Source organism: Chlorocebus sabaeus, chromosome 20 (genome assembly GCF_047675955.1).
Source record: "Chlorocebus sabaeus isolate Y175 chromosome 20, mChlSab1.0.hap1, whole genome shotgun sequence".
Lineage (NCBI taxonomy): Eukaryota > Metazoa > Chordata > Mammalia > Primates > Cercopithecidae > Chlorocebus > Chlorocebus sabaeus.
Window position 1 is genome coordinate 37,879,257 of NC_132923.1, and position 13,769 is coordinate 37,893,025.

A 13,769-nucleotide genomic window follows, 5' to 3' on the forward strand; every position below is an offset into this window, starting at 1 on the left:
TTGTGCTTTTGTGGTTGGAACAATCCCAACTAATCTTCCTTTCATTTTAAAACATGAATATAGGCCACTCTTAACATATGCTTGGTTTTTCAGCCATGCTATTATTCTCCTGAAACTTTAAAATATTCTACTGTTCCTAGTATTTCATCAAGAGCAAAATTTTGTCTAACCACTAACTTCAATATCCTTAGTTACTTAACACCTAAAAACAAATTCTAAAATTCAGAAGATGCAATTACAATTTCTATACACATGTACAGCCTTTCAGTCAATTCTAGTTGACTCTTAACTCTCTCTATATATATATAGTTAAGAAATATACGTATATATGTACATATATGTATTACATATATACACATATATATATATGTTTCTTAACTATATATAGAGAGAGTGTTAGGAGTCTATTGTTTCTTATTAAATGGAAAAGGTTAATCTGGGGTTCTCTCTAAATCATAAAGATGATTTTTCCTTTGAGCACTATTTCCTCTAGTTCTACATTTTCTGTTATTCTTTCTCACAGATTCCTTTCTCCTACTCTGTCCACAGCAGCCCACCACTCCCCACTCACATTCCACTGGAGAGAATAGAATTTCAGTTAATATACATAGTCAAGAAACGTGAGAATAATTCATAGTGTAATAATTCTAAGTTGCATACAGACATGCAAGTCAGACTTCGTAGACACAAGGACTCTTTGTATTTGTACTCATCTTTTACTGGTTTTCACACTACTAATTAAATAATGAAATAATTGCACAGTCTGATTTTGTAGAGACTTCATGCTTCAAGCCTTCAATATGCTTGCACAAATCAGAGTAGTCACTATGGTTTCCACTCATTCCTTCACTACATATTTACTGAGTGACTACGATGTGCCAGGCAGTGCACAAGGGTCTGGGAACACTCCAGTGAACACACGAAAAAAAAAAAAAATATCGGCCCTTAAGGTGTTTCAGTTATGGAGAGGGAGAGAGAAAAATATATGAAGAAAACTAATTAGGAAGTCATACGTTAGGAAGTGATTAAAGTTAGGGAGACTGTTAAAGCAGGGAGGGGGGATGCAGAGTCCTTGGCCAGGTCAGGGCTGAGGAGGCTGCAATAGTATAGATTTACAGGGACGTTTCAAGGACTCCCCAACTCACCTGATGTAAGTGCACTCAATATTGTATTCAATAACAACCTAAATCCTTAAACGTAAGGAAAATTTAAAAAATATTTCATAATGCACACAGTAGAAGTTCATTAGATTAAAAGTCCACTTTTCCCACTTCTATACCTGCTTTTTGACAGGCAGCACTGTCTGAGGCAGACAAGAGACATCATCACCTCCAACCCTATTCTGCATTTCAAGACCTATATATAAACTTAGGCAAATTACTCTACCTTTCAAGTGTCTTCTCACTTTTAAAATGAGAATAATTATTCCAACCTGACAGTATTACTCTGAAAATGCAAAGATACTAAAATATAAATATAAAACTACCATGGGTAAAATAATCTATATCTAGAATTTACTTTAGAATACTTCAGTAAAAATTTAAACATGAGGAGAGACAATAAAAAATGTTGAGCAAAATGTTGAGAATTAATGAAGCCCAGTTATGAATATATGAGAGCTCATACTATTAGATCTCATTTTGTTTGAAAATTTCCGTAATAAAATATCTGAAGGTAAAGATTAAACTTGCAAACACAAAGATATTCACTTTCACAAAAAGTTTAACCATACTCAGAAAAAAAGTATAGAGAAACATTAATGTATTTTATGTAAAAATCTCAAAAAACTAGAAAAAAGTAGATTTATTTACTGAGTACTTACTAGCCTGGAATAATGCTAGCATTGCCTTTCATACTTTCTTCCAATACATTATCTCCTTTTTAAAAAAATACACTTTCCTAATAGTATGCGATGAGATGTAAGTCAGAAAGGCAGAAAACCATCATTATTAAGCTTGTAGACTCACATGGTATCCAATGTATAACAGATTTTAGGAAGAAATTTTACTATAATTTGCTGAATGCTTAGAAATAATCATGTAAGAAACAATTATGTAAGGACATTGCTAATAAAAATTTTAGACAACGAATTCTATATGATTGTATCAAGAAACTTAAAAACTTACCAGATCAGTATCTGTCTTTTTATAGGTCAGAGCTTCAACTTTGGAATCCAGTTCTGCTTGTATTTGGTCTCTTCTTTTCATAACACCCTTTACATTAAAACACACAGATAAAATAGGATGTACTTAGTTTTCATAATCTTTTCTATAGCAAAAATATATATTTCAGAAAATAAATAGCATCTCTTCCTCAAGCCATCAGTCATTTGGGGATATATTTTAAAAGTTTTTTTTTTTTTTAATCTCTAAAAACTAAATTGAAAGCAAGTATTTAAGAGGGTTTTTTCCTATAAATGTTTCAATTAGTTTTCCTAATGCACATTTTACCCATTTAAGCATTGTATATATGCACTACATTTGATGGAATACTCTAGGCATGTACAATTCTTCAAAAATAGTAAAGAGCAAAACAAACAAAAAATAGTAGAGGCACTGGAAATATATACTATAGCATAAACTAGTTACAGGTGGGATGTCACATGGACCATAATCTGGAAATATCTACACTCTGTGGCAACCTTCTTACCTGACTCCAAAGGGATAGATAATCAAACAGGAAATTATGCTGGGAAATCAGAAAACTGAATTATGCATTCATATCCTAAGCATTTTATTTTTGCTCAAAATATAAAATATTCATTAGTTAGCCAAGCTTTTGATGAGAAATCATAGCCTCCTCTTTGACTGATAGGAATTTTATCTTTTTTCTTGATTTCATATTTCAGAGTTTTTAAACTTAAAGCACCCATGTGAAGAAATTTAAGTGCAGAATTCATCTACATCTTTCATTTTTGCTGAATTTTTACAATGTCTATAAGTGATTCACATTTCTTCCGAGACATGTAACTTAGACTTGAGCCCAGGAGTTCGAGGCTGTAATGAGCTATGATCATGCCTCTGCACTCCAGCCTGTGCAAAAGAGCCTGTTAAACAGACGTTAAACAGGTTAAACAGCCTGTTAAACAGACGTCTCTTTAAAAAAAAAAAAAAAATCAAGGGAAACTAACATTTTTCCTAGTTGCAAAGAAGTCCACAGAAAACTCAACTAATATCATAAATTCCTTTATATTTACCTCAATGTTTAATTGCAATTAATGTCAAGAAAGCCCTCCTTTCTTTGACCCAAATGACTCACTCTCTAACTCAGTCCTACTTATTTAAGGTCTGTTTCAAAAAAGATGAAGTACTGGTTTTCACATGCACAAATATATTTTAAGTAAAAGGTTGCTTCAGAGGAAAACTGGTGAAAATTACATGAAATTAATCATTTTTATGGGACGATTATTTTTCATTATTTTAGCTCAAATTGAAGAGAATGTTCCAATATCAAACAGAACAAGAAATGCAAGATAAGTACTATTTATTATACGTTAGGAGTCTAAAAATTAATTCAATCAAACGAGGACCCATAAAATAATTCTATTATAATTTTTCCATACCCTTAACAATGTAATACTTCAATTACATAATTTCCATCTTGATATAATATAAGAGAAAACACTAATTAATGGAGCAGAACATACAAATCAGATCTTCTTGAAGATTTACACAAGGGGGTGACCAATAATGAAGTGAAACCAAAGGATGTAGCCAAGGAAATGGATAGAGAGAGGCAAGAGAATCATCAACAGTGAAACATCGAAGGCCTTGGAGAAGCAAGAAGCTTTGTTTACAGGAGGACTCCAATAAAGTTAAGCACAGCCGAAGCCTGAAATGTCCGTGCAATATTTAATGACTCCGTCAAAGGAAACCTAAACATGATCGACAAGAGAGAGGCAGATCTCATGCTGAATGACGAAGTGAGCTTTTCAGACCAAAACAAGGAAAAGTTTTTTAAAAAGAAAAAAAATTGAAAGAAATTCCTAGAAATCAAGGGTACATGTCCAAAGAAACCATGGTTCCAGTTATAAAGAATAGAAAAAAAGAGCTATATCTGAATGCAAGCTGACTCCTTCCCTCATCACCACCCTAAAACACCAGAGACCTGAGGGTGCCAATTTGCTTGTGCAAAGTATTGTAGGCACAGAAAAATACTGGATGAAAAACATTGCAGATAGCATTGCTAAATTCCAAATATCTGGAAACCTTAACTTGAACTGAGGAAGTAAAATGCAAAACTTTGATACAAGAGGAATAAAAGCCTTTTCAAGTAGTGAAAGAAAAACATTTTAACTTGAAAGATTTCTTTTAAAAGCAACCAGAAGGCAGAACATCAAGATCCGACTCAAGTACTTTCTACACAATGGTACTAAATATATTGCTAAATCAAATGTACCTAGAAGCAGGAGAGCAGTCCTTTCATGAAAAGAAATCCCCAAAGCACTAAAAAATTTTAAAGTAAAATTTCAAAAGGTTTGGAAAAACGAATCATATTCCCTACGTAAATGTTGATTGAGGATGCTTCCTGTCTATGTATAATCTGATAAATTGTTGGTGTTGCTATTGAGTATTGAGTATTCCTGCTTTTTAACAAAGGATTCTTTCCTTCATCTATTCAGGCACACAGTGAACAAATTATTTTTTGAATATCTACATGCAAAACAACCTGCTAGGACAAAAAGATAGTAGTTTTAAAGAAAAGAAATACAGTCGCCTTTACAGAGCTTATAATCAGGTTAAGGGACGAAGGTAAAAATCGAATTAGGTGTTCTTACCATTAACATTTCACTATAAAGCACATACTCATGTACAACAGGAAGCAGGGCCTCTGAGAGTCCAGACATTCGCTTTTCAGTGGCCTTACAGCATCTGTCAATGCAGCTGGCAACATCCTTTAGAGTATCAACCAGATCCTCTTCTGACGCTGACCACAGAATATGAATTGGGCCATATTCTTTCATTTCATCAAAATATTCTTTAAAAAAAAGACTTAATAAGCTCTTCAATATACAAAAGTTTTCAAAGTACTTGTATCTTAGATAGTAAGAAAGGGCCTTATTTCTCTTACAGTGCACATATTCTTATACAAGAACATAAGAAAATGGATATCATCCTTCATTAAATCAACCAGCCATCAGTTTGCCCAGGTCAGTCTTTGAATGACTACTGTCCAAGTGTAATCAATAACAACATTCCTTTTCATTGTCAAAAATATCTTGGCTTGAAAAATAAATTATATGACCATCAAACCTATTATAGACTTCTGCCTGCCACACAACTGTATTTGAGTGCCTCATAGGCAACATGCCCTGAAAAAAAACTTATCATCTTCTTTCTCCCCTTCTTCTGACTATATATTCTACTTAGTGGTAACTACTATCCATAAATCTAAACAAAAAATTGGGAGGTTTTCCTAGAAACATACTTACACAGAGCCAGTCAATCCCCAATTCTAAAATTTCTAGATCTTAAACTATCCATCTACCTACCTATGTACTAATCTTCACTTCCACCACCATCAGCACCTCTAATCTGTACCGCTTCAAGGGTCTCCTAACTATTCTCCCTCTATTTTTGTCACAGTAGAGAAACACTGACTCTTTGTAGTTAAATTAGAATTAGTTAAATTAAACCTTTATCATTAGTCCTCACTGTCTGCTTCTCCAGGTCCAATGTGAAATTCTTTGCCAAAGATTTTAACTCAAGTCAAATTGCTTGTTCATTCATGAATATCCCATGATTCCTCTTTACAAAAACATTTGCACATGTCCCTCTGCCTTGTCCTCCATTTCTATCACCTGACAAACGACTTCTAATCCTTTAAATTTCAGTTCAAATAAATCTCTGATTCTGTTCCAAAGGATTCATAGATGCTTTGGCCCTCAATGAGCCCATCATACCTATCATAATTTTATACTTCTATTAAAGCATTATCCCACTGTATTATCGATGTCTTATAACTCAAATGCTCTTGGCCACATACTCCTTAAAACAGGGACTGAGTCTTATTATTTTGCTATCTCAAACCCTTATGTGTAATGAGTTCAATAAATATTTTCATATCAATGAAAGAATGCATACATGAGTAACCAAAGACCACTCAGTGTTTGATACGCTATATATTCAAAAATTTGGATTTCATTTTAAAATGTGAATATCTTTACAACTTAACATTTTTACTTTCACACTTAATTTTCAGTAATGTATAGCTTTTTGGGTAGAAAATGTATAAGCAGTGAGCATTTTTTGTTCACTATCCATATAAATACAATTAAATTATCTATATTCAACCATCTTACAACTCATTAGGATTTGTTGATATCTGCCATATTTCTCTAAACTATTAAACTATTAAAACTTTAAAAGTTTGTATTAAATAAAAAGTTTAAAAATATGAAATTTAAAAACAATGGAGATACTAGTTGTTACCTAATGAACATTTAATCACCTCTATAGTCCTTCCAAACTTCACCTTCCTGATCCTAGGCCTGTCTCTATGGTAAATAATGACCATACTGAACTAATTTCTAGAAAAGAAAATTTTCCACTTTCTTTTCTCAATTGAGTCAATTGAGAAATCTCAAATTTCTCAATGTATGTCAATGTCTGTCATTAAACCTGAATATTTATGTTTATATGCAAAGCTGCCCTAAAATTCTAAACTGCGCTTACATACCATTCAAATCACATCTTTATGCAAGCATTTAGTTAGCTGCACTGTAATTCGTCTGTTAATAAACATATTTCCCAACTAGACTGTGACCTTAATAGGTACCATCTTAATTACTCTTTGATATTCATTGTTAGCTTATAAAGCTCTTAACTACCAATAGTTTCCAGAGATCTCTTTGAATTGCCATACCACCTAACTATGCAGCCAGAATCTACTTAATAGAACTGGAATCACAGAACCTAGTTAAAATAATTCACCTCTTCAGGTTAAAAAAAAAAGACAAATAATAAATGTAAGGGCAAACCAAGGAGGTTTAAAACAAATTATTATATTATATTCAGTCACTACAGTAATCTCATCAGGTGTCAATGCATGAATAAAAAAGGTAGAAAAGGGGCAAAGTACATTCAGTTATAATTTTTTTCTGTATCTCTTTTTAAAACCAATCAATTCTTAATAAAGCACATTTTCCTACACCATTCCAAATCTTACATTCATTCGTGTTTTTTCTTTCAATCATTGAACAAATTTTAATTGAGTGCTTATTATAATTAAACACTGTCCGAATACTAGAAATAAAATATTTCCCAGCTTATCCTGATGGGCAGTACAGTTAAGTAGAAGTCAATTAACAAATAAGCCATCAACTTAGGGACTTTCGTTTGTCTTTATGTAGTTCCTCATCTCTAATAACAAATTATATTAGGAAATTATTTGCTGACTCAGTTATCTATTTTTAATGTAGGTAAATGCAATTAGAAAATTAGTGAAAAAATCACATGATTAGAGGCCGGGCGCGGTGGCTCAAGCCTGTAATCCCAGCACTTTGGGAGGCCGAGACGGGCGGATCACGAGGTCAGGAGATCGAGACCAACCTGGCTAACACGGTGAAACCCTGTCTCTACTAAAAATACAAAAAAACTAGCCGGGCGAGGTGGCGGGCGCCTGTAGTCCCAGTCACTTAGGAGGCTGAGGCAGGAGAATGGCGTAAACCCGGGAGGCAGAGGTTGCAGTGAGCTGAGATCCGGCCATTGCACTCCAGCCCGGGCAACAGAGCAAGACTACGTCTCAAAAAAAAAAAAAAAAAAAAAAAAAAAAAAAAATCACATGATTAGAATTAGAAAAAATTCATCATAAATTCTGACTTATAAACTAAAAAAAAAAAAGAAGAAAATAGGAAAAGAGGCAGATTTTCCAATACGTAAATCTCTCTGCCATACTTTGACAGTATAATACAGAATATTTGTTCCCTCCAGAAAAAAATAATTACCAGAAAATGTGAAAACCTATTTCCTGAAACATCACTTCTTGGATTCTGAGCTCTGTGCCATGTTGAATACAAACTTCATAAAACTATATCCACAGTCTTAAACTCAGGGCTTACTTTACCACTATTATCTATGAATGGGAAGTAGAGCAGCTAGTGATTGATAAAAGTGAAAATGGAGACTGGCCATCACTACCTTTGAAATCATTTAGGAATCACAAATGTCCATAACATGACTGGGAATAAGCCACACTTTGAAGCTGACATTCTAACTGAATGTTGCTATACTACACGAACAAATGTGAAGATTCATCAGAAACTGAACAACTGTGAAAACACATTTCAGTAATTCTACTTACCCCTTTCTTCCTTATAAATTCTCTGAGATATTTTATCTATCAAATTTATTTTCTGGCTAAATAGTTCAATAAAGTTATTCATTTCCATGAACTCCTCTGGGCGGTTTTTAACTCCTCTCATTGAGGATGCAACAGCTCTGACTGTTTGCCCCATCCTGCTTAGCAATCCAGGACCTTGCTTCTTGTGGGAAGAGAGTTCCTAGAAACAAAAAACAAAATATTTCTAGTGAAACACGTCTCAATATTCCGAGACTCAATACAAAAAGAAACCTAATGAGGAGAATAAAATTAAGATAAAATGGTTTCATAGGCATCAATCTTTTTAATGTTAGCTTGAAGCAGATGAGCTTTATTAAGGTACAGTGTCCCCTCTAAGTGGCAGCCTCCTCGATAATATTCACAGTACTCATGTAAAATCACACCTTTCACAGTACTCATGTAAAACAAGTATACAGTCGTTCCTCAGACCATAAATCTTTAAAAGAACAGGGTTTAGCAGACAGAATAGTGCTCAGTGAGATACTAGAGAAGACAAGGATAATATGACATACCATCTATATTTTATAACAGGAATTTAATGGAAAATGATTGAGATAAGATTTCTCAGGGCCTAAGTTATACTCTGAAAAATAAAATTGGAAAACTTCATTAATTCTTTAGATGTAATAGTAGCTAACATTTATTTAGAGCTTAATACATTTTGGGCACTATACTGACATTTTAATATACATAATTTACCATAAACCTATGAGGTAGGTTTTATTATTTTCCTCATTTTACAGAAGAAAACAGAGGCACAGGAAAGTTAAGTAACTTGCTCAAGATCCCAGAGCAATTAAGTGATAGAGCAAGAACTGGAATCCTGGAAGTCTGATTCCAGAGGCTTCATTATTAAGCACCAACTTGCTCTGCCCACTTAAAGTCATTAGGATGTTTGTAAATAGATACTACCTGACTATAGCACTTCAACCAAATGAAGTGGGTAAACTGTGACACCGCCTTCACTGGCTGGTTGTCTGCAGAGAAAATTTTTAATAAGAAACGTAACTAGTTATTTCATACTTAACCTAGGAGGAACAACTATAGACTTGAAAAACAGAAGAAATCCTATAAAAGAACATATTACACACAAACATATCCCTTGAGAAGTATGGCATAAGATAAAAGAACAAATAAAAACAAAAGAAAGGACAAGGGATTCTAATAATGGTTATGGCCCTTGTTGAAATACAAGCTTGGGATCAAATAAAATACTGCTGACTATCTAATCTACAGATAAAAATATTATATATTATTTACCCAAATATTAAATAACACATTGTCTATCTTCTTCCAGGTTTTCGTTCCTGAATATCTTACGGAAAATAATACATACAAAGTAAACTTGTTTAATTCCAATTCAGTGTGATTTTTTTTTGTGCCAATAATAACAGATGCCATCCTTGACCAGGCAACACATCCATCCAAGAGTGCTACAGCCTCATTTGATAGAGTAAACATTATCAGAGACAGCTCACGTCACAACTGGCAAGCTGTTACTGAAACTGTTGACTGTAGAGAATATTTCTAACAGCTTCTAAGTTCTGAAGTCAGGCCACATATTCATTTCACATAAGTCACAAAGGGCTTCCATAGAGCAGGACTATCTGTCAAGATTGAAATGAACCACTTTTTAGCTTCCACCACTGGCAACAACTGAGAGATATAAAACTCAACATTTGTCAGTAACTGTTTAATATTGACTCTTTATCCTATCTGGTATCTTTCTTACAGAGTTATAGCCTTATAGAATAAAAGAAAAAACAAGTAGAATGGATAAGGTTTCTGTATTAGAAATTAGGCACTCCCCCACTTAGATAATTAAAGGAAAAGTAAGGAGATTATATTATCTGTCCATCCATCCATCTGTCCATCCATCCATCCATCCATCCATCCATCCATTCATCTATCTCCATTCATCCATCTACCCATTTAATAAGGACTTTTATCCTAACTTAAAAAGCCCTGATCCATTATTACTCAAAATAAAGTAGACCCTTGAACAACACAGGTGTGACCTGAGTAGGGCCACACATGTGGACTTTTTTCAATAAATATATTGGAAAATTTTTTGGAGATTTGCGACAATTAAAAACAACTCACAAACCACGTAGTCTAGAAATGTAGAAAAACCGGAGAGAAAGATATGTCATGAATGCATAAAATATATGTAGATACTAGTCTATCATTTACTACCCTAAAATGTATATAAATCAATTATAAAAAGTTAATATTTATCAAAACGTGTGCACATATTTTGGCTCACATGCCACCATTTGCAGTTGAGAGAAACGTAAACAAACATAAAGATGCAGTATTAAATCAAAACCGATTAAAATTAACTATAGTACACACTGTACTACTGTACTATTTTTGTAGCCCTCCTGTTGCTATCTGTGGCTAGCTGAAGTGTTGCGAATATCCGCTTAAAACGCCATGTGACGCTGATCATCTCCGTGTGAGTAGTTCATCTCTCCAGTAAATTAGGTATAGCAGTAAAAAGTGATCTCTTGTGGTTGCCATGTATGTTTTATTGTGTTTAGTGCAATACTATAAACCTGAAATAATACCATGGGACCCATATGAAGTGCCACTAGTGATGCTGGAAATGTTCCCAAGAAGCAGAGAAAAGTCATGGCATCACAAAAAAAGTTGAATTGCTTGCTAAGTACCATAGATTGAGGTCTGCCACTGTCATTGCCCTCCATTTCAGACTGACAATTCATCTGGTAGACAGACAACATAAACTTATGGTATCAATAAATACAGTAGAATACTGTTAGTGTATTTTCTCTTCCTTAGGATTTTCTTAAATAACCTTTTCTTTTCTCTAGGTTTTTATTGCAAAAAATACAGTATATAATACACAAAAGATATAAATATGTGTTAACCAACTGTTTATGTTACAGTTAAGGCTTCCAATCAACAGGAGGCTGCTAGTAAAGTTTCTGGGGAATTAAAAGTTACACATGGATTTTCAACTTCATAAGGGGTTGGCTTCCCTAACTGCCATGTTGTTCAAGGGTCAACTATAGCGTCAATAAAAGAAATATATTTATAGCTGTTCAGTATTTGCTATTTATGCAAGAAGCACCCTGACATTAAAACATTAAAGAGAGAGAGAAAAAGAGACAGCGTGTGTGTGTGTGTGTGTGTGTGTGTGTGTGTGTGTATGAAGATACAAGATTTCTGTAATATTTATATGTAGATTTGACACAGGGTTATACCTGAAGGATAACTCTCCAGTGTTTCTGAAAAATTCCATCTCAATTCAAGTACACTACTGCATGATTTCTAAAGGTAAATAAGAGGAAGAATACAATCTACTATAGATCTAGACACCGAAAGATTATATGAGTATAAATAAAAATCATTTACCCAAGCTTGTGCAGTGAGAAAAATTTTGAAGTCTTCATTAAATGTTAAAGTTGGATGATCAGCAATTCGGTTCAAAAATTTATGTAAAGCCTTCCTGCGTGTCTCAATGAAGTCATCATTAAAGCGTTCCACCATTCCTTTTACTATAAACTTTTCTGGCAATGGCTAAGGCAAAAAAAAATAAAAAAGGTATTCGAGTATTATTTGCCATAGGTTTATAAGGAATTCTATGCTTTCCCTTTTTGGAAGACTAGTTGAACATCTGATCATTTCTCATAAAAATAATTTTTTAAAAATTCACAATGTTAGAACCAAAAATGAGAAATCATAACACACTATGAAGAGTTTTTTTTAAAAGTGTACATAGATTGAAACATTTAGAAATACATGTTATTCCTAAGATAAATGAATTACAGTGAATTTAAGGACTGAAATTAGGTTTCAGGCATTCAAAAAGACTCACTAGAAAACTGGTAGCTATTCTATGAAAAAAAATTTTTGCAAACTTACTGGAATAATCAGAGTGGGGTGTGCTTCTTCCAGTTTTCCCTTCAACCAAAGGAAATCTTGATACCGTCTCCTAACTTCAAATTCACTGGAGTCAAATTCCCCACGAGACGTCTGAAGAAAGTAGGAGAAAATAACAGCACATCCAGTATAAGATAGAAGATATTTGCCTAATGTTATTTTAGACACTGTGAAATAAATGGGTCTCTAAGAAAAATTAACAAATCCTAATTATTCAGTGTTTGTCAGCCTGTAATTTTTTTTTTTTTTTGTCATCTATTCATGTAGCAGATGAAACAAAGCAAACTTTCTGGTATTTCCAGAAAGAAAGCAAATATCATACTTAAATTTAAAATCCAAACTGAAAAATCTGTCTTACAACAACCATCTGCCTTCCACAAGATTTTAACTACTATTATCTTTGGCATGACTTTCTCGCTAACAAGCAAGTGTGTTCTGAATTTAGGTTTCAAATATATTTCTTTTCTCAAGATGATTAGAATTCAGAATTTGAGGAAAGTCCTATTTTTGCAATTTGGAAAATAACCTGAATGTAACTGAGAAAAATGTTTTCTTGGAATTTGCTCAAATGAATTGCTGTGCTAGGATTTGCTTTTGGTATATGAAAATTCTAACATTTCAGAGTGATTTTACCACTGTTTTAAAAGAAGTAATTAATAGACATTTGATGTGAAAAGAAAATCTTCCTGTCATTTCTCAAAGAATTTTATTTTGGGTTATATGCCTAAACTCCTAAAAATTAAGCAAATACATTAAAGTATCTGTTCTCAACAAACCAAAAATCCATGCCAACACATATGACAAGAAGAACATGGGTACAATATCAACCTCATTTCTATTGCCTGAGTCCCAAGTCAAAGACAAAAATATGGGTTATCTAATGCATACTCACCTCTTATAAGAAAACAGTCACTCACACCAATACCTTATTTAACTGAATTTTTGCATACTAAAAATTACATGCAGTAATATTTAGGTTGAGATTTTCCTGCAGAAGTAAACATGGAATAACACACTGCATATATATTTTACACTCACCAGAAATATCAATCACCCACACAGATGTACACAATTGTAAAATTAAACAGTTCAAGTCATAAGATGCAATCTTTATTGTCATAAAATAAGGTCCATGAAAGCTATACTTTCCAAAGTTTATTCTCTTAAAACGAATGTTCAGAATATCATACAATGTATCTTTGTACAACATTCCCTTTATAATGGGAAAAAGTGGGAGCAAATGAAATGCAGAAATCTGAGAAACTAAATGTTCACAAAACACTACAAAATCTTAATTATTACGCAACATGGTACATAAAATGGAAATGGTAAAAACACGAAAACTAAATCAAGTACCAGCAGTTTAATAATAGAGGTTGGTTGGTGTGTGTATGTCCATATGCAAATAGACACATGCATACACACATACATATGCAGCCAAAACATGGTTTAGAGTAACTCATTAAAAAATATGACTGAGCACCTCCACCAGGTACATATGTACAGGTCCACTACCAATTTCT

The 13,769-nt window shown here is 33.3% G+C and overlaps 1 protein-coding gene across 3 annotated transcripts in view; it reads right to left on the reverse strand.

Annotated features, from left to right (window-relative positions):
- The window catches only part of SNX7 (sorting nexin 7), a 109,416-nt gene that overhangs the window by 63,675 nt on the left and 31,972 nt on the right, over positions 1-13,769 (reverse strand). For 2 of the 3 annotated variants that reach the window (XM_007977861.3, XM_007977860.3), the window contains exons 3-7: positions 12,229-12,339; positions 11,719-11,883; positions 8,302-8,500; positions 4,778-4,977; positions 2,127-2,213 (exon numbers count right to left, since the gene is read on the reverse strand). In XM_007977861.3, the coding sequence (XP_007976052.3) occupies positions 2,127-2,213; positions 4,778-4,977; positions 8,302-8,500; positions 11,719-11,883; positions 12,229-12,339 (762 nt within the window). The remainder of the gene's footprint in view (positions 1-2,126; positions 2,214-4,777; positions 4,978-8,301; positions 8,501-11,718; positions 11,884-12,228; positions 12,340-13,769) is intronic. The other variant, XM_037982648.2, reaches the window with a different exon arrangement.